General features: G+C 38.5%; 1 protein-coding gene across 6 annotated transcripts in view; it reads right to left on the reverse strand.

The window, feature by feature from the left end:
• The window catches only part of CNTNAP4 (contactin associated protein family member 4), a 254,199-nt gene that overhangs the window by 210,562 nt on the left and 20,494 nt on the right, over positions 1–23,143 (reverse strand). For all 6 annotated transcript variants that reach the window (XM_068527510.1, XM_068527511.1, XM_068527512.1 and 3 more), the window contains exon 2: positions 5,845–5,955. In XM_068527510.1, the coding sequence (XP_068383611.1) occupies positions 5,845–5,955 (111 nt within the window). The remainder of the gene's footprint in view (positions 1–5,844; positions 5,956–23,143) is intronic.

Consider the following 23,143-nt stretch of genomic DNA (forward strand, 5'->3'; position numbering starts at 1 on the left):
GCGCAGGATCAGTGACCCACAAACATGAGGGAAATCATAGCAACAGAGGTCCTCCATGAGGGGCATGGTGTCCAAGCCACACATAGGGCTCCCAGCCCAGGGATCCTGCACAGGGAAAATGAGGCCCCAGAAGTCAAGCTTTGAAAACCAGCAGGGCGTATGTTTGGAAGAGCCAGAGGGCTATAGAAAACAGAAACTCCACTCTTAAAGGGTGTGCAGAAAATCTCACATACTCCGAGTCCCAGTGCAGAGGCAGTAGTTTGAAAGGCACCTGAGTCAGACTCACTTAATGCCCGTGGAGAGCCTCCCAGAGAGACAGGAGGCAGCTGAGACGCCCCTGGGTAATGAGACACTGGTGGTGGCCATTTTTGGAATCTCCGTCTACTGAGCTGACACCAGCACTGGCAAGTGCCATTCTGGAATCCTCTCTCTAGCTTATTAGTGCCAGGAGCCGACAACACCCACCAGTGGGCCCACAACAGCCATGCACCACCAGGTCACATAGCCAGCCAGGTTGGGGGTCAGCCCCACCTGCCAGCCCACCCACAGTAGTGGGCCCTGCCATAACAAAAGGGCACATGCAGCCCACACAGGGGACACCCCTGGAGCATCTAGCTCTGATGGTCAGAAGAGAGTGTGCTGCTGGCCCCAGAGGACATCTCCTATGGAAGACCACTTCAAAAAGACTGGGAGTTGTAATGGAACTACCTAATACATAGAAATAAACACAGAGAATTGGGGAAAATGAAGAGACAAAGAAATCTGTTCCAAATGAAAGAACAAGACAAAACCTCAGGAAAAGAACTAAATGAAACAGAGATAAGCAATCTACCCAATAAAGAATTCAAGATAATGATCATAAAGATGTTCACCAATCTTGGGAGAATGGATGAACAGAGTGAGAGCTTCAACAAAGAGTTAGAAAATTTAAAAAGAAATCAGAGCTGGAGAATAAAACAACTGAAGTAAAAAATACACTAGAGGGTATCAACGGTAGATTAGATGATACAGAAGAATGGATTAGTTACCTGGAAGACAGAGTAGTGGAAATCAACCAAACTGAACAGGAAAAAAAAACGTTTTCAATAAAGGTAATTAAGGGACCTCTGAGACAACATCAAGCATAGGAACATTCACATTATAGGGTCCCAGAGGAAGAAAAGAGAGAAAAAGGACCAGAGAAGTTTTGGAAGAAATAACACCCAGAAACTTTCCTAACCTGGGGAAGAAAACAGACATCCAGGTCCAGGAAGCACAGAGTCCCAAACAAGATGAACCCAAAGAGGTCCACACCAAGACACATTATAATTAAAATGGGAAAATTAAAGATTAAAGTGAGAATCTTAAAAGTAGCAAGAGAAGAGCAACTAGAAGGGAACTCCCATTAAGACTATCAGCTGACTTTTCAGCAGAAACTTTGCAGGTCAGAAGGGAGTGCATGACGTATTCAACGTAATGAAAGGAAAAAAACCTACAACCAAGGGACTTCCTTGGCGGTCCAGTGGTTAAGACTTTGCCTTCCAATGCAGGGGGTGCAGGTTCGATCCCTGGTTGGGGAGCTAAGATCCCACATGCCTCACAGCCAAAAAACCAAAACATAAAACAGAAGCAATATTGTAACAAATTCGATAAAGACTTTAAAAATGGTCCACATCAAAAAATCTTAAAACAAAACAAAAACCCTACAACCAAGAATACTCTACCCAGCAAGGTTATCATTCAGATTTGAAGGACAGGTAGAGTTTGGCAGAGACGCAAAAGCTAAGAGTTCAGCACCACTACACTGGCCTTATAAGAAATGTTAAAGGGACTTCTAAGAAGAAAAGAAAAAGCCACAACTAGAAATAAGAGAATTACAAAAGGAAAAAATCTCACTGGTAAAGGTAAACATATAGTAAAGGTAGTGGATCAACCACTTATAAAGCTAGTAGGAAAGTTACAAGACAAAAATAGTAAAATCATCTGTATCTACAGATACAGATACTTAAATAAGTATACTTAAGTACTTAAATAAGTATACTTAAATACTTAAATAAGTATTTAAGGGATACAAAAAATAAAAAGATACAAAACATGATGTCAAAGACATAAAATGTGGTAGAGGGACTAAAAACATAGAGTTATTAGAATGTGTTCCAGCTTAAGAGATCATCAAATTAAAATAGATACCTACATATAATAAATAATTATATATGAACCTCATAGAACCACAAACCAAAAACCTATAACCCATACACACAAAAAAAGAGAAAAAAAATCCAAATATAACATTAAAGACAATCATCATATCAGAAGGGAAGAGAACAAGAAAAGAAGAAAGAACAGAGAAGAACTACAAATATAACCAGAAAACAATTAACAAAATGGCAATAAGTACATTCCTATCAATAATTACTTTAAATGTAAATGGACTAAATGCTCCAGTCAAAAGACATACAGTAGCTGAATAGATTAAAAAAAAAAAAAAAAGACCCATATATATGCTGCCTACAAAAGACTCCTTACAAATCTAAAGACACTCACAGATTAAAAGTGAGGGGATGGAAAAAGAAATTCCGTGCAAATGGAAACAAATAGAAAGCTGAGTTAGCAGTAATTATATCAGACAAAACAGACTTTAAAACAAAGATTGTAACGAGAGACAAAGAAGGACATTACAAAATGCTAAAGGGATCAACCCAACAAAGATATAACATTTGTAAATATATATGCACTCAACATAGAAGCACATCAATATATGAAGCAAATATGAACAAACATAAAGGGAGAAATTGACAGTAATACAATAACAGTAAAGGACTTTAACACTCCACTTATGTCAATGGACTGATCATCCAAACAGAAACTCAATAAGGAAACACCGACCTTAAATGACACATTAGACCAGATGGATTGATACATACAGAACATCTCATCCCGAAATAACACAATATACATTATCTTCAAGTGCACATGGAACATTCTCCAAGACAGATCACAAGCTAGGCCACAAGAAAAAGTCTCAGTAAATTTAAGAAAATTGAAACCATATCAAGCATCTTTTCTGACCATATGAGTATGAGACTAGAAATTAACTACAAGAAAAAAACTAGAAAAAACATAAACACACGGAGTCTAAACAATATGCTACCAAACAACCAATGGGTCATTGAAGAAATCAAAGAGGAAATTTCAAAATACCCTGAGAAAAATGAAAATGGAAATCTACGGCAATACAGGCCTACCTCAGTAAACAAGAAAAATGTCAAATAGACAACCTGAACTTCCACATAAAGGAAGCAGAAAAAGAAGAACAGAGCCCAAAGTTAGCAGAAGGAAATAATAAAGAGCAGAGCAGTAATTAAAACAAACAAACAAACAAAAAAAGAGACCAAGAAAAAAAAAGACCAATGAAAAAAAGAACTGAGTTTTTTAACAAGATAAACAAAATTGATAAACCTCTAGCTAGACTCATCAAGAAAAAAAGAGAGAACCAAATAAATAAAATCAGAAACGAAAGAGGAAAAGTTACAACCAACACCACAGAAATACACAGGATCGTAAGAGATTACCACAAATAATTATAATCAGAAACGAAAGAGGAAAAGTTACAACCAACACCACAGAAATACACAGGATCGTAAGAGATTACCACAAATAATTATACAACAACAAATTGGATAGCATAGAAAAAACTGGATAAATTTCTAGAAACATACCATCTTTAAGAATGAATCAGGAAGAAATAGAAAATCTGAACAGACCAACTACTAGTAATGAAATTGAATCAGTAATCCAAAAACTCCCAACAAACAAAAGTCCAGGACTAGACAGCTTCACAGGTGAATTCCACCAAACATTTAAAGAAGAGTTAACATCTATCATTCTCAAACTATTCCAAAAAATTGAAGAGGAAGGAATACTTCGAAACTCAGTCTAAAAGGTCAGCATCACCATGATATCAAAACCAGACAAGGACATAGACAAGGACACCACACAAACACACAAAAAATTACGGGCCAATATCATTGATGAACATGGATGCAAAAATCAAAATATACAATGCATTAAAAAGGATCATGCACCATGATCCAGTGGGATTTATCCTAAGGATGCAAGAATGGCTCAATACCTGCAAATTAATCGATGTGATAAACCACGTTATATGGTCAATTAATGTACAACAAGGAAGGCAAGAATATACAATGGGGAAAAGACAGCCTCTGCAATAAATGGTGTTGGAAAAATCAGACTACATGCAAAAGAATCAAACTGGACGACTTTCTCACACCATATACAAAAATAAACTCAAAATGGATTAAGTACTTCAACGTAAGATCTGAAACCATAAAACTTCTAGAACAAAACATAGGCAGTATGCCCTTTGACATTGGTCTTAGCAATATATTTTTGGATCTCTCTCCTCAAGCAAGAGAAACAAAACCAAAAATAAACAAATGAGACCTAATCAAACTAAAAAGCTTCTGCACAGTGAAGAAAACCATCAGCAAAACACACAGGTAGCCTACTGAATGGGAGAAGATATTTGCAAATGACATATTCGAATAGGGTTTAATATCCAAAATATACAAAGGACTCAAACAGCTCAATATCATAAAAACAAACAATTCAATTTAAAAATTGGCAGAGGACCTGAAGAGACATTTTTTCAAAGAATACACAGAAATGGCCATCAGACACCTGAAAACAGGCTCAACATCACTCATCACCAGGGAAATGCAAATCAAAACCACAATGAGATGTATCTCACACCTGTCAGAATGGCTATCATCCAAAAGGCAAGAAATGACAACTGTCTGCGAGGATGTAGAGAAAGAGGAACCCTGGTGCACTGTTGGTGGGATTAACTGGTGCAGCTGCTATGGAAAACAGTATGGAGGTTACTCAAAAAATTAAAAACAGAACTACTATAAGGTCCAGCAATTTCACTTCTGGGTATTTACCCCAAGAAAATAAAAACACTAATTCAAAAAGATATATGTACTCCTATGTTCACTGCAGCATTATTTACAATAGCCAGGATATGGAAGCAACTTAAGTGTCCTTTGTAGATGAATGGATGAAGAAGATGTGGTATATACATATACAGTGGAATGTTTATTTTTCATTAAAAAAATAAAATCTTGCCATTTGTGACAACTTAGATGGATCTAGAGGGTATTATGCTAAGTGAAATAAGTCAGAGAAAGACAAACCCGTATGATTGCACTTATATCTGGGATCTAAAAAACAAACAAAACAAAATGAAATCAGACTCATAGATACAGAGAACAAAGAGGTGGTTATCAGAGGAGGAGGGCTGAGGGGATGAGTAAAATAGGTGAAGGGAATTAGGAGGTACAAACCTCCAGTTATAAGATAAATAAGTCATGGGATGTAATATACAGCATAAGGAATATGGTTAATAATACTGTAATATCTTTGTATGGTTACTAGACATAACATGGTGATCACTTCACAGTGTATTTAAATGTCAAACCAATATATTGTATACCTAAAACTAAAATTATATAGTACATCAACTATATTTCAATTAAAAAATGAAAATAAAAAAATTCTAAAGAAAAGTTTATTTTATAAGATACATTTAAAAAAATCACCAGATTTAGGGAATTCAATTCTTTGGGCCCTAAAATGATGATACAAGATCTTGGAACAGGTGCATCCCTTTGCCATTCTAGAGCCAATCCTAAATGTCATGTACATCCCATCAGTTTCTGCCATTTGCTTATTAAGAAATTTACTACCTTTTACAATATATCACTTACAATGATCTTACTAAAAGAGAATGGAAGACGAATGAGATTCATCATGAACCAATCAGAGCAGAAAAAGCAGACTTACCATCTCTTCGATTTAGCCTTGCAAATCCAGGACCATGGCTGCTAGAGAGCTCGGATGAACTGCTGAATGATGCCTGAGACAAGGCAGACACCAGAGGGTCATCACAATCGTCTGCCAAAAGGAAAAATTCCACATTCAGGTTAGTAATGTGCTGACAGCTTACTTGGATTCAACAGATAAAACAAATAAACAAAACAAAACAAAACAAAACAATAAATCTAGGATCTCTAACAATATGCCCACTGCTTATATACAGTGTAAGTTCAATAAGAGAAAAAGAATTTAAAGACAAGAGCATATGGAAATGGAGAAGGAAAACTTCGTAGAAATTACAAAATAGTATCTTGAGGTAGAAACGGCTTACTTAAACAAGAAACAAAAATACCTCATCAGTATTCCTAATTTACATAAATAAATGTATATTAGGAAAGAATTATAAACTTAACTAGATTAAAACTAAGAACTTAGGGCTGCCAAAAGACATGTGATGTAAAGAGAAACATCACAACACGGAGAAAGTACTCCCCAAACAGTTTACAATTAGTACTGCAAATTAAGGAAAACAAAAAAAAAAATAAGGAGAAACAAAAACTCCTTTTAAATCAGTTAGAAAACACACTAGAAAAAATGACATAAGGCTAGACCAGAGATTTCACAGCACAGAACTGCTATTAAATGATGATCAAACTCAAAGTGTAAATTAACACTACAATTAGATACTATTTTACAAACAGTAGGCCAGCAAGATTTAATAAATCTGACAACACCAGATGGTCCAGATAATGTGGGCCAAGAGAAACTCCAACATCCTGCTAGTGGGAGTGTAAAGGCAAGCACCTACTTTTAAAAAACAATTTGTCATCAGCTTGCATATTTGAACTTCTGTACCCCATGGTCCATTGATATGTATTTCCTCCTGGGCAGAGCCTCCCTATGGTGAACTGCTGGTCTCAAGAAGCTTTGCCTTCTGGGTGTTATACAAATACTAGTATTTACTGTGTGCCATCAGAAAAAAAGTTGAGAAGCATTAACCTAGAGCAACTCTTGTATTTGTGCACAGGGAGATGTGTGCAATTTCTAGCAACAATGTTCATGATAGCAAAAATTGATTAACAATCGGAACATTTACTGATCAAAGAAGAGATCCATAAATCATAGTACTTTTCACAATGAAATAACATACAGCAGGAAAAAGAACTACACCAACACACACCAAAAAATAAATAAAATAAAATAAAAAGGTTGGATCTTAGAAATAAAATATTTAATGAAAAAAGTTATAGGAGAATCTTAAAAACAAGCAAAGCTAAGTAATACATTATTTAGGGACACATGTGACTAGGACAGAAAACTATTTAAAAAAACAAAGAAATGAAAAGCTTAGAATTCAGGATAGTGGTTACTTCTAAAGGAAGGCAGTGTGTGTGTGCGTGTGTGCGTGTGTGTGTATACATACACATACCTGTATGTGTATATGAATAGGTATGTAAGGATATATATGAAAGTACATACATGTCTTATCTATCCTATTATGTATATCACATATCCAATAAAAAGTAAGGCACAAAGAGTGAGGAAAAGTATAAGAACAGTCTCATGTTGACCATCATATCTATACATGCTTATTTTATTCAGCTAATTCTTCATTTCATGCAGTCTTCAGATTTTCATTTTATACGATTATTAAGTTGTTGCCATTTTTGCTCTAATCAGAAAATACTTCTCTTATATTTAGGATTTAACATATGTTGGTAATTAAAAATCATGCAGGATTATTGTCCCAATTTTGAAATTAACAATAAACATTTTAAATAAATCTAGGAATTATCTAGATTCATCTGAAATTTTATGAAGCCTATGCCTCTTGAACATAGGTTTTTATAAAATAGTCACTATCAATTTTACTGCTTAAATATTCAAACTACAATGTTTTTCTGCAGTCCTGCCGTTTGAAATATGTACTTTTTCTTAAAGTTAAAGGTTTAAAGTATAAGTGGTAAGTAAAAATTTACCAACTTAACATCTGATTGCCTTTCAAAAGAATTTGCTAAAGGTAGCATTTTATTTTTTAAGATTGTCTCATTTTCATTTAAAGTCCCCTTTTTCTTCTTTCACACCTTAAACTCTTTAGCTCAGCGGTCCCCAAACTTTTTGGCACCAGGGACCAGTTTCATGGAAGACAATTTTTCCACAGATGTGGGGGGATGGTTTCAGGTTGATTCAAGTGCATTACATTTACTGTGCACTTTATTTCTATTATTATTACATTGTAATATAAAATGAAATAATTATACAACTCACCATAATGCTGACAGGAGGTGGAGCTCAGGCGGTAATGCGAGCGATGGGGAGCGGCTGTAAGTACAGATGAAGCTACGCTCGTTTGCCCACAGCTCACCTCCTGCTGTGCAGCCTGGTTCCTAACAGACCACAGACTGCTACCAGCCTGTGGCCTGGGGGTTGGGGACCCCTGCTTTAGCTAGCTCTTAAGAAAGACTTGATAACTGGCCCACAGTTCCTGCATGTCTACTGACTGGCTTAAGTACTGACACTCAATCTAGCTGTAATTCAAGTGTTAAGAAGTGTAGACATAAAAAGACATAACAATCCATGAAGTGTTGAAGGAAATTCTGATTACACCCAATCACAAGCAACAACCAAAACGCTTTACTATGCTGTGGAAGCTATGACGTGTGTGTTAGCGTGCACAAATGAGCACATTATCTATATTGGGGGGGGTGTGCATTTGTGGGTGTGTGTCTACCAAAACTATAATCATTTTTGAATCATTATGAGTATTCAGGTATAAGTGTGACCCAACAAGGCTGTTTAACTGCAATTCACAATCAATTATGCAGATTCAAATCAATGTTTCAGATGTAAAATGCCTCTCTAGTGCAATCACTCTAGAGGGCATATATTTATTGCACATTTGTTTTTGCCACTATAAACTGAGACTCAATACTGTTTTACTTTTAGCTTAAAAAGAATGGGATTAATCTAAGAGAAGTGGTGCTTATTCCATTTGTGAGAAGAGGGACATGCGATACGGGAAAGAGATCGGCAGGGGACAGGGGTCGGGGGAGGACAGATGGGGACTTCTGGTGTTTGGTAAAGTTCTAGCTGTAGGTCTGAGTGGTGGTTACATGAGTGTATACACTTCCCCCCAATCTGTGGTATGTTTATTCAGCAGCAGAATATTCTAAAGTTATTCTTACATAGAACTAGTAATAGTGAACACACATTCAGTGAGCATTCTCTGCTAAGAACTCACAGCCATTCAACACGTAGTTACCAATCTTTACCACTCCTCTTTGAGGTACTGATATTATTTTACAGATGAGGTAAAATTGAGTCACAGAGTTTGGTTAATTTGCTCATCTCATTGTGATGGGACCATGATGTTTATGAAGTGAGTTGGAGTCCAGAATCTAGTAAGAACACCATGACTATAATCACTATTTCTTTAGGTCTGGAGCACAGGAATTTCATCAGACACCATAATGACATGAATAAAATACCTCTCAAGAAGGTACATGCTCCAATGCCAGGTTTGCCAGGCTATTTGTTTATTACCAATTTGATCTGCAATAGTCTTAACACCAGGGGAGGGGGATCTCAGCAATAATGAGTCTGGAGTGAGTAAAACGGATATTTCCCTCTAGGCATTAATGAAATTGTATTCTGGATTAAGAATCAGTCTCCTGGGACTTCCCTCATGGCACAGTGGTTAAGAATCCGCCTGCCAATGCAGGGGACACGGGTTCGAGCCCTGGTCTGGGAAGATCCCACGTGCCACGGAGCAACTAAGCCCGCGAGCCACAACTACTGAAGTCCGCGCGCCTAGAGCCCGTGCTCCCAAGAAGAGAAGCCACCGCAATGAGAAGCCTGCGCACTGTAATGAAGAGTAGAGCCCCCCACTTCCCCGCTCACCACAACTAGAGAAAGCCCATGCGCAGCAACAAAGACTCAATGCAGCCAAAAATTAATTAATTAATTAATTAATTAAAAAAAAAAAAAAAAAAAGAATCAGTCTCCTGTGAATTTCATTCCAGAAAACCAGTTTTCTCTGACTGTACCAGTTAAAGCAGTAAAATGCAGGTTCTGGCCTTGCAAAGCTGAGAACCATAACCGGGGGTGATTTCCCTCCCCCTCCCAGGGAACATTTAGCAATATCTGGAGACACTTTGGTCATCACAACTTGGAGGTGCTACTGGAATCTAGTGGGTGGAGGCCAGGGATGCTGCTAAACACCTTACAGTGCCCAGGGTGGCACCCCACAAGCAAAAATAATCCAGGCCCAAATGTCGACAGTGCAGCCATTGAGAAACCCTACCCTACACTCTGGTAAAAGCAGCCCAATCAACTAGCTTTCTCCTGGACTAATTCCCCAGCTAGAACACTCAACTTCCTCTCAAATTTCAGTGATTGTTAGTTCTACTTTACGGCTTTTCAGAGTGCATATAATCATCATTCAGAGTGTATAAATATACAGGCATTTAAGGCAGGAGCTTTTCAAAGCTGAAATAATATATTATTTCAGCTCAAAACATAATTGTATTTTTTAATTAAGTACTATATCAGATCATCATACTATCCTGGTCCCTTCACCAAGGGACCAGTATATATGTACATATATACTATATTATATATATATACTATACATATACTATATGTATATACTATACATATATTTATATAATAGTATAATGTATTATATACATACTATATATGTACAATATTTGTACTTATATATGTATAATGTGTATAATCATATATATGTATAATATATGTATAACACAGTATAGTTATACAATATACAGTTATACTATACTGTGTTATACATATGTTATGCATATATTACATATACAATTATACACATAAATATGTAATCATATATACAATTATAATACATATTAATTATATATACAATTATACTACATATGTGTACAGGCATGTGCATATGTATTATAACATACATATATTACAACATACATATGTATAATGTATATGTGTGTGTGTATATATATATATATATATATATATATATACACAAGCTGACCCTTGTATAAATGCTAAGTTGGCCATCATATCATAAGTTTAAGTGATGGCATATACTTATATGGTAACCTTATATAAATATGTCGGAACATATTTCTATATACATATTATATGCATAAAATGCATTAATAACAATACATATGATTTTATACATACATATAATATAAATATATTTCACATAATATGAATAATACATATAATACGAATACATTTCTCTTTTTTTTTTTTGGCCACATGGGGCTAGTTTATTGCAGTTAAATACCTCTCTCTCTCTATTATTTTTGGGTTTTGGTCCACTTTTCCATAAAGAATATTAGAACACACTCACACACCCAAAGGGGAGGAGGGTCCAGAAACAAGAGGTGGGGTGGGACATGGCCTCCCCTGCTTAGGTCCCGGCCCCGGGGATGGCCCCCCAAAGGCTCCCCTCCTTCCCGAAAGCACCCTGTCTCAGTACCTCTAGGGTCCAAGGAGTCAGTGGGATACGGCAGAGCCTCTGTCCTTCTCCCTCTGGTCTCCAGGCGAGACCACTACAAGTGCTGGGGCTTAGTGGGGGCCGGGAGAAGGAAGACAGGCAGATGGGGGCGCGGTGGTATATGTAATTTACATATTTACGTATGTAGATATATAGCGTGCAAGTACTGACACCGCTGCACCCACCCCTGCAAGTCTCCAGAGGACTGCCCACCACAGAAGCTGCTGAACAGGGAGAACCTGGGCCAGCTGTGGAGTGGGAACGTTGGGCCTGGACCCTGGACGGCTGCTGCCCCCTTGCCGCACCCTAAACAGATGAGCAGCTCAGGCTGTGCGGCCCTCACCTCACCTCACCTCGCCTCACCTTCAGTTCTCGCCCGGCGCTGTAGCCTGCTCATCTCTCTCCTGCTTCCTGCACATCAGTAGCACATGCGTGCCGCTGGCTCTGGTTCTGTTCAGCTCTCGCTTTGCGTCGGCGTGGAGGGCCTAGCTCCCAGCTTCCCTCGCGCTGCCTCTTGACCCTAAGAAGGAAGGTTCCTAAATTGCAGGGGCCAGGTGGAAATCCTCTGCTGCCTTTCCAACTTTCAGGATGGGCACCTGGGAGACTGAGGCCTTCCTGGCCCCCCGTGCTGCTGCTTACTGTACCTCCCACCACCCGCACACGGGATGGACAGGGCTGTCTACCTCCCAGCAAGAGAGCCCTGGCCTGCATCCCGCTGTCCCCCACCGCGGGAACGGCGCCAGGACCGCTTCGCCCGGGCCTCGGGTTGCCGCATTGCATGCTGGGACTCAGCTCCCACCGCTCCCTCGGTTCAGGTGCTGCGGGCGAACTGCGCTGCCGCAACTCACTCGCAGCCGAACGCGGTGGGGATCGGGTATAGCTTGACAACCTTAGTGAAGAAGGGAATTTGACCGGGAGAAAAAAAGCACATTCTAGGTAAAAGGGGCACAGGAGACTATGAAAGACTTCAGTCACCAGTGAAATTTAAAAGCACAGTCATCAGGGGCAAGGCTTGTACAATTCAAAAGGGTAGCAAGGCATGTTTGGTTAATTGGTTCTTTCCGAGGAAGAAATGAATATCACTCTTACTACTCTATGCTTTTCCAAAATTATATATTTTACTTTTTATACAACTTCTCATAGTCAGAATTTCCACGTTAAACGTGATAATACAGTCGGAAATGTGAAACTATAGTTCTGTCTTTTTTTGTAATTACAGACTTGGGGGGTAATTTTTTAGTATTTTCAGTCTCTTTTGATTTCATGTAAAGAGTGTTAATGAATTATGTTAGACTATACATATTCCAGGGGAAAAAATTACCTGATTTCTGTTGAGACACTTTCATGTGTGTGTGCATGTGCACACACAGGCAGAAAGAGGCACAAATCTACAGCTTTCAAATCAGTATCTCAGAAAAGACATCATTTACTTCTCACTGTGAGAGAAGAACTTACCATTGTCATTAAAAAGACAAGGATAAATTAGACCTCTGGAGAATTGTGTATATGAAAAAACTCAATAGCCTCTTACAAATAAAGATGCAAGCTATACTGAAAGTATTTTAATTAGCTTGATCAAAAGTAATTTAATTTTATTTTACAAAGGGCTTTAATTCATAATTCTCATAAGTAAGTAAAAGCTGTTCCGTTTTTAATAAAAGTAATTCAATTTTCTTAATCTCTGTGCAATACAACCTGTACTAAGATAATAGGTCCATATTATTGGCTGCTTATATTCTCAGTGCTTTACATGTATTAAATCCTGACAAATACCTTATACTATTTGCTACTATTAACTCCATTGTACAATTGAGGAGAAAGGGACACAGTGGTTACACGATTTACCCAAAGACACACAGCTGTTGTTCTGAGCCACTACATTGTTGAAACAGGTACTGGTAATCTAAAATATACCTGACCAAAAATAGGGCTAATTTTCAGTAACATTCAGCTTAGTTGCCACTGAGTAAAACAACCTTCTCTGTTATTTGGAAGACCCGCCAAAATCAATTGTGTACCTGCTAATGTATCATATTTCCCACGGGAATAATCATTGAAGAAGGATAGGACAGGACAGGATAGGATAGATAGGAAACATGCTTAAAAATCTTCCAAAATTCCCATATACTAGAGGCAGGAGTGGGACTTTTGACAGGGAGCTTTGGAAACATTGGAATCTCAGCCTTTTCAGAAAACAGTTTACTATTTAGACCTAACCCAAACATTCCATTGACAAATTCAGGATTAAGGAATGACCTTCCCTTCAAGAAATCTATTTCCTTAAAGAAAATGTTTTATTCTGATCTATATTATTGAAATTGTCATCCAGTTGAAATTGGAAATCATGGACTAATTTAGGAAAAGTGTGGAATTAGGCTAACATAGATCAGAAATACTGTGTACAAGGCAAGATTTCATCCCCAAAGTGAGAAAACAATATTGTTCTTTAACCATAAGCCAAATCTGAGCTAGTTCTACAGATTATTCAGGTCCAGTTTTAGGATTCCAGGAGGAGTCCCATCTTCCTGCCCTGGCATGACACAGGATCCAGTCCCTGATGACCACTTCTGCCCAATGAGAGACTGAATATACAAACGGACAATGGCCACACTACACACAAAAACAGAACTTCTGACCCATAACGTGCAGCAACCAGCCCAGGAACCAACCTGCTATCCTCGGTAGCCACCTCAGGAAGCCTAACAATAATCCCTTGTAGCAATTGGCCCCATACAGCCAGTACTTGGTAAATATCTTATAGCTTCTCTAATTTGTGCCCCTGCTTCCAACTTAGGACTGGATAAATCTCTGCTAAATACAGAAGAACCCAAATACGTACACCTAATCCATCACATAGGATGGCCTGCTTCTGGTTACCCTGTCTACAGCTTCCCCCTGCCAACAGCTTCCAATCAAGGCATACCTGATGCCTTCTCTCTTTTTTTGTCTTTTCACTATAAAGCTTTCCCTTGCCCCCTGCCTGCCTTTGAGTCTCTGCCAAACACAAGTGATGGCGGCTGACTCCCTAGCTATAGCAAACTCTGGATGAAGAGCCTGTGTTTGTTCTCATTTGGGTGGCCTTCGTTGATTTCCACGTCAACGAGCTCTTCCCAACTCTGCAGGCTCATCCTCACAGTTGTAACCACCCTAAGCATTCACTCAGCACATCAAAGAAAAGCCACAGAAGGCCATCCTAAGAATTTGTAGAAGACCCAGGTTATGTTTGAAAAGTAGCATCAGCCTCCTGATAAAATTATACACGGATCAGCCTCAGGCTGTCACTTTTATGGAACATGCACCTATAGTGACTCATCCTAGCTACATAGTACAATCACTTGAGGGAGGTTTAAAGCTTGCCCGTGACTGTGCCCTATTCCAGGTCACTCGGACTTGCTTTGTCTGGGGTGTAGTTTAGCCAGGACCATGGTAATTTGGAAACCACTAAAATAGACTTGCAAATTAATTTCTATCCAATAGAGAGATTTGTTCCTTTTGCAAATCTCTTTATGCTTTTCATACTGTTTCATGAGGCTATTTAAAGATCAAAGAAATGGTTATGGTATCACACACCCCATCCCTTTCTCCCTATGTAACTATATCAACTGACAGTGTGTGGAGGCAGCTACCACACAGTGACATTCTGGTGAGAAAAAAAGAAAAAGAATAAATTTTAAGGAGCAGTGATGATACAACTGGGCTTGAATAAAATATAATTTTTCATAAGCGTAGGTGACAAAATATGGGCCTATCCTGATTTTTCTCTCTCATCGTTACCTAAAATAACATTTCAACTCAATTAGATACCACTGAGTATAGATCACTGCTAAATTCTTTAGCTTGAGTAGTGATTTGACTCTGACATGAAAATTAACATTCACTGAGGAGACTAGTTTTAGACATAAGACAAACATGAGCTTCTAACTTTGTCAATCAGTGGCTTAAATCTAAAAAACAACATATTGCTGCAACTCAAAATATATTGCTGAAACTCAAGTAAATATTTATCAGTATTTTTTCTAGGGCTGAGTCAAAGACAAAGATGATTTTCTAGTTGTCAAGAATTCATTTTGGCAGCAGCCTATAAATTTCTATGCATTTTCTCCTACATAAGCCATGGGTGAATTACATATACACACACACCACACACACACACACACATAGATACATATGTGTGTGTGTGTGTGTGTGTGTGTGTGTGTATAAATACTCTTTGATGTTAATGGGATAAGGTTTCACTTGGAGGCAAACACTGGCTTACATACCCAAGTTATAGCCTTGGTTTGAATAGCTTTCCCAGTTAATCTTCACAATTAATGGATTAATGGGAAGGCAGTTAACTTTTAATGACAGCACAGCCAGAGGCTGATTGATTTTAGAGGTTTAATAGCAACTATTTAAAGTCCAGATATTAAGACAAAGAGACCTACAAGTCCACCAAACAAAACCAACCAAAGGTGAAGGGGTGGAAGAAATAATTAAAAAGTAAAGACAGGATCAGAGTTCTAGGAATCTGTACACAACACAAGCCTTTACTGACAGATAAGTGACCACACGTGACACCATGATGATGTTACCGAGTCTAAGCTCCTACTTCTCGCTGCACGACAGGCCAATAAGTCAAAAGACGAGTTGTTGGGCCAAGGAATAACAACTTTATTTGGAAAGCGGGCAGACCAAGAGGTTGGTGGACTCATGCCCCAAAGAACCATCTTTCCTGATTTAGAATTCAGGCTTCTTTTATACTAAAAGGGGAGGGAGTAAAGTCAGACATTTCCTGGTTCTGGTCAGCCTCTGAAGGGATGTGTTAATTTCTTCCTCCCTGCTATCGTTCACAGGTGGGCCTGGTCAGGATGTTTCCAGTGAGCTGAAGAAAGGTATTTTAGCTTAATGCACATTACCTGGGAGGCAGGGTTCCCAGAGATGGGCCATTATGTATAATTTAAGCTTACAGGTAACATCCCTTTAGTGATTAGCTTGTAATAGAGTACAAAAAGTTCTTCCCTATTACAATGAGTAGATTTAAGACTTGTAACTATATCTCGAATTCATTCCTTTTATGACCAAATCTAAATTTCAGAACTGACTTTTGACTAAAAAAGACTTAAAGAGAGAAGCTTTAAGTAGGTATAAAACTCAAAATCATTCAAATAATAAACTGTAGAATGTACGATGTTTAAAACAGAGATATAAAGGGGCCTCTCATAAATTTTGGATTTTTGTGGAGCGGAGGTGGGGAGAGGTTTAGAACATTAATAGGTTTGTAGCTTGGATAAAATAAAATATGCTTCGAATTAAGGAAGAGGAAGGCCAGTCTAAAGAAAATTCTCATGTAAGGTTAGAAATGGATAGTTACAAAAAATGATAATACAAGTAAAAATGACGTTCACCAAACATGAGGTTTATGCTGTTGACAATCTAAACACACAACATACAGTCAAGCAAGAAAAAAGATGAAAGCCACAGAAAGTATCACATATAAATGAATCCAAGGACATTCTGTCTACGTTTACTCATACACAGATTGTGGAATGCATACAGTGTGAGCTCAGGCATAGGAGTTTATGTGACTCCTCCTCCATTTATTGCAAACAACACAGATTAACATGCCTTTAAATCTATGATAGAACAACTAAAGTTAAATGGTAATGAAGGTGTGCCTTTAAAAGAAAACAGGTTTAAATGTATAGAATAAAGAACTTTTCTTCTGTTTTTTTTTTCTTTTTTTTTAATAGGTTCATGTAAAAACTCTTGAGTGGGGGCTTCCCTGGTGGTGCAGTGGTTAAGAATCCGCCTGCCAATGCAGGGGACACGGGTTCGAGCCCTGGTCCGGGAAGATCCCACATGCCACGGAGCAACTAAGCCCGTGCTCCACAACTACTGAGCCTGCGCTCTAGAGCCCGCGAGCCACAACTACTGAGCCCATGCTCTGCAACAAGAGAAGCCACCGCGATGAGAAGCCCGCACACCACAACAAAGGATAGCCCCCGCTCGCCGCAACTAGAGAAAGCCCACAAACACCCAACGCAGCCAAAAATAAATATATAAATAAATAAATTTATTTTTTTAAAAACTCTTTTTTTAATTTTTGAATTTTATTTTATTTTTTTTATACAGCAGGTCCTTAGTAGTCATCAATTTTATACACATCAGTGTATACATGTCAATCCCAATCGCCCAATTCATCACACCACCACCCCCACCCGCCAGCTGCTTTACCCCCTTGGTGTCCATGTTTGTTCTCTACAACTGTGTCTCAATTTCTGCCCTGCAAACTGGTTCATCTGTACCATTTTTCTAGGTTCCACATATATGCATTAATATACGATATTTGTTTTTCTCTTTGACTTACTCACTCTGTATGACAGTCTCTAGATCCCTCCATGTCTCTACAAATGACCCAGTTTCATTCCTTTTCATGGCTGAGTAATATTCCATTGTACATATGTACCACATCTTCTTTATCCGTTCATCTGTCAATGGACATTTAGGTTGCTTCCATGTCCTGGCTATTGTAAGTAGTGCTGCTACTTACAATGAACATTGGGGTGCATGTGTCTTTTTGAATTATGGTTTTCTCTGGGTATATGCCCAGTAGTGGGATTGCTGGATCATATGGTAATTCTATTTTTAGTTTTTTAAGGAACCTCCATACTGTTCTTGAATGAATTACTACAGACAACTGCTTGTTTTTCACAGCCCAGGAAGAGTGGCAGAGGATGTAAATGGCTGCTGTATTAGTTTGCTGTTGCTGCTGAAACAAATGCTCACAAACTTAGTGTCTTAAAGCAACACAAATGTATTATCTTACAGTTCTGGATGTCAGAAGTCCAGAATTAGTTTCACTGGGCTAAAATCAAGGTGTCAGCATGGTGATATTTCTTATGAAACTCTAGGGGAGAGTCCATTTCCTTCCCTTTTCCAGCTTGTAGAGGCCTACTGCCTCATGCACAGCCCTCTGATCTCTGCTTCCACCATCATATCTTCTTCCTGACTCTCCTGCTACCCTCTTTCACGTATTCTTGTGATTACACTGGGCCCATCTGGATAATCCAGGATAAAATCCCCGTCTCAAGAGCCTTAATCTAATCACATCTGCGGAAGTCCCTTTGCCAGTCCCACTGTAACATTCAAAGATTCCAGGGATTAGCATGTGGACATCCCTGGAAGGCCATTGCTCTACCTACCACAATTACCAAACTGTAGGTGTAGAATCAAAAAATAAAATTTTTTTTCAGATTCAAATCATTGCCCAGTGATTATTAAAAAGTATTGATAGTTTTGAGTTTGATTTAGTGACACACATATACTGCTTTAATGATGAGACTTTCTATTTTGAGTAAGCCATTAGGGTTAACAATGGAATCCACACGTGTGACTATAATTTCAGAGCAACAAGACTATATCATTCCCAAAGTCACTTGGAAGATTATCCCAATCCTCTCCTCAATGCACAAAGCTGAAAGAGGTTCTTCTCTTCATTTTGAGCACCTGCTTCTTCTCCAAGTCTCAGCTGTATTTCCTGAGTCTCTATGAAACCCCTCCTGAACCACCACTCCCATCCCTCACGAGGGTCCCTCCTTAACCTGAACGGGCTTCTATGACAACACCTCTCAGGTGATCTGGGTCTCCACTTGCTGGGATGAAAGTGTCTGGAGGGTCAGCATCATAAGTTACATGTCAGCTCACCCAGAAGCCAGAATATAGCATAGCATAGTGATTACAAGTACAGCTTCACAGCCATACTCCAGGAGCTCAAGTCCTGCCTCTGCCATTTACTGAATGACCTTAGGCACTTTATTTAGATGGCCTTCCCCCATCTCTAAATGGGGATAATGATAGTACTAAGGTAAGCAGGGCTTTCTGAGAATTAAATGAGTCAGCATATAAAGAGTACTCGTACCTGGTATATAGTAAGTATTGTATAAGTGCCTGTGATTGCTACCTTAAGTAATTATTATAAATTCAAACATTTCAAGAGTTGGAACTGGATAAAATTTGGCTGGATATCTCTTACAAAAATCTTATTATAAGAATTAACCCTCGAGAAGGGGAAAGAAAGAGAGGGCAGCGTTTAACATGCCCAATCACATTGTTACCTTCTCTCTAAAAAAAGTGGCACAGAATTATTAACCTGAAAAGGAAGTTAAATGTCCTTGGGATGCATTGTTTTTCTATTAAGGAATAATTTTTAATGTTCCAAAAGGCCATCTTTTTCTTTATATCTCTTGAATTTTAGAGTTACTTGCTTCATTTACTCCAGAAAAATAGAATTTAAGACTGCAAATGATGCAAAAATTGAGCAGCCATGATTCACAAAGAAAGTGGAAAGGATTCAGAGGACACAGGCATCTCTTCATTTAGACACCTTTGATGATGTAGTTAGAATATTCAGAGCATTCATGCTGTGCCCAGCTACCTCACATGTGCGTGAAGTCACAGCAACGATGACCTCCTAAGTATGTGCTATTTCCATTAACTGATTATTTGCAAGCTGAAATTGCCATGTTTTAGACTTTGATTCCTGGAGGGAAAATTGGGTAAGCATCACTTCAGTTCCTATTCTAGTCATATTAGATGATATTTTGACATTTCTGAACAAATACTCCATTTTATTACCAAATTATTTTGAGAGTTGTTATTTGTATCTCAAAATATCACACTTAAAGATGAAAGGCTCAAGTCCTTCATAGTCATAAGAAATTTTTCTGCAGATAAGTGCATTTTAATAGGTGAGTCCACAAAGCTATCTAATAAACAGCTATTTCTAACTAAGGGGACAGGGGAGTGGGGGGCAAGTTAACTAGAAACAATAAGCTTCTCTGAGTTATAACATGAAGTTAGATGGAGGATATTTCCAGTTCATTGGCTAAGATCGTTGTGTTTGATGTCATAATTGAACAAGGGATGAGCTTGGCTGGCCTCTGGGATTGATTTCCACTCTGTTTTTGAGAACTTAGTTAAAAGCTGGCTAAGCAGGCATAAGTTAGCTCAGTGGGACAACAGGCTGATACCAGTTCTGAGTTCTGGAACAACCCCCTTTCCAACAAGGCCACACTCCCACCAGAGAACCACCACTGTTTCAAGGACACTTGGATGTTTCCAGCCCCTGTTTCCAGCCCCTGATCTCCTGATCTCCTTAAACATAGGTAGCATCATAACATGGGCCCCACAGCCAGAAGTGCAAGCCAGTCAGTAGTCAGAGTTTTAAGATGGCCCCAGGATTCCAGCCCCTTGTAGAACTTTGTATAACGTCCTCCCCTTGAGTGCAGGCAAAACCTATGAATGTGATGGGATATCACTCCTGTGATTAGGTTACATTATAAAGTAGAAGAGATTTTGCAGATGTAATTAATTAAGAACTCTAATTTCATTAACTTTAAGTTACTCAAAAGCGAGATTATCCTGGGTGGGCATGACCTAATCGGGGAAGCCCTTCAAAAAGTCTTAAAGGTCAAAGACACAAAGAAGTCGGAGAGGACGTGAAACGTGAGTAAAACTGTTCCCACTGCCCTTGTAGGAGAAAACTGTCATGTGTTTCTTACCACGTAGTGGTCTCTAGGAGCTGAGAACAGCTCCAAACTGACAGCAAGCATGAAATTGAGGGCCTCAGCTGCAAGGTAATTCTGCTGATAAGCATGGGAGTTTGGAGAGGACTCCAAGCTTTAGATGAGACCATAGGATGCATCCTTCATCTCTTTTTAAAATTATTGTAACCCTGCCAACATCCTGATAAAATTCCTTTGTAACTAAACCAAATACTGGTAACTCATTTACTTCGTGGTCTTTTAATGTTTATGAGTGTATACATTATTTGCAAATACCACTTTTTAAATAGTTAATTTTATCTTAGATATATGTACTATGTCTTGAATTATATCATAAATTATTTTAAAATGGAAAACACATTTCAATTTTTGTATATCCCACCATGATTTACTTTTGGCCTCAAAACACAACTTCTTAAAAAAAAACTTTGAATATTTGCCTTTCAACTTTAGTTCTTAAAATAATTAGCTTAAAGTAATCCTTAGAGCTTTTAATATGATGATGGTATTACAAGTGGCCATATGTCGTGTTGCTTTTCAAGACTACCATGCTTAAAAACCGATTATTCCCTACAGCAGAAACTAACACAACATTGTAAATCAACTATACTCCAATAAAAAAACAACTGATTATTCCCATAATAAAAGACAAAACCCAAGAGTCTCATTCAAAATTTTTCTCTTTTTTAATGCGAATTTTTTGTATACTTCTACTCTCACTTCTCTGGAATTAGAAAGAATGGTGTATAGCTTCTACTTTGTTTTTGTGTAAATAAGTTATCATTTTCATGTTAATTCCTACAAAATGCTGTTGAGTTGACCAAGTATTTGTTACCTGTTCACACCATCACCACTCCAATATAAAAGACATCCTCTCCTTGACCCATCACTCAGGTACTTCCCTGACATGTCATTGCATCTAATCTACTGCAAAGTGACTTTACATGTAGCAACTAAGGCATTAATGGGATGAACTGATCCATGCCACTGTACCAAGGATGTCTTAACTGGAGGCCTCTAGAGAAAAGTGCTAACAACAATAATAGTTACAGTATTGCATACTATGCTTTAGCCGCATTAAATCCTTACAACAAACTTGTAAGGAAGATATTATCTCCATTTTCTAGATTGGGAATTGAAGATCAGAGAATGTAAATTTCTTGTTGAAGACTTTGGGCTTTTTTTTCTTCTATTCAACATCTTTACTTTAAAGGCTATATTATACTACCAGCACAACTCTCCCACTTTATTGCCTGAACTTTTAAAGTTATTTGAGCAAGTACACTGTGTACAGTATCCTAATTGGACATGATGTGGGAGAGGCAAAGTTGTCTATACAGTAGACAACAATGGAACATACTTTCCATAATGAGAGTTCTTTAAATGCATCTTTTTATATATATATATATAAATTTATTTATTTATTTATGGCTGCGTTGGGTCTTCGTTGCTGCGTGCCGGGCTTTTCTCTAGTTGCGGCGAGCGGGGGCTACTCTTTGTTGCTGTGTGCCGGTTTCTCACTGCGGTGGCTTCTCTTGTTGCGGAGCACGGGCTCTAGGAGTGCGGGCTTCAGTAGTTGTGGCACATGGGCTCAGTAGTTGTGGCTCGCGGGCTCTAGAGCACAGGCTCAGTAGCTCCGTGGCATGTGGGATCTTCCAGGACCAGGGCTCGAACCCGTGTCCCATGCATTGGCAGGCAGATTCTTAACCACTGTGCCACCAGGGAAGTCCTAAATGCATCTTTGATATGACAGATATCACCTTCAAAGTATTGGCTAATTTAATTTTTTGAAGATAAAACACTGTAAAAATCGAAATTAAAAATCTCTACCACGATCTAGAGAACACTGAGTCACAGTCAGGAAAGATGAATCAGTATAGTACAAACTTCACATGACTATCATTTCTGCCCTACCTACTCCTCCCCAATCCATAATCAGTATTAAAAGCCCACCACGAACACTCCTTTGCTTGATAAGAGAAAGCCTGAGGGTCTGCATATCAGATAATGTCCCCATTGATGGGAGTGTGATCCTGGAGATGGTTTACAAGCCAGTTGGCCAATATCCCTGCAGACAACTGGGCCCTTGGAGAGCAAACGGCTACAGCCACCTCATTACTTCCAGGATGTGGTCACTCCACTTACTGGTTTTCTGCCTTAATTTCAGATTCTAATGAATTTCTCCACTTGGTTGGGCCCTAGAACTGAGGCTCTGGCT

Source organism: Eschrichtius robustus, chromosome 19 (genome assembly GCF_028021215.1).
Source record: "Eschrichtius robustus isolate mEscRob2 chromosome 19, mEscRob2.pri, whole genome shotgun sequence".
Classification (NCBI taxonomy): domain Eukaryota; kingdom Metazoa; phylum Chordata; class Mammalia; order Artiodactyla; family Eschrichtiidae; genus Eschrichtius; species Eschrichtius robustus.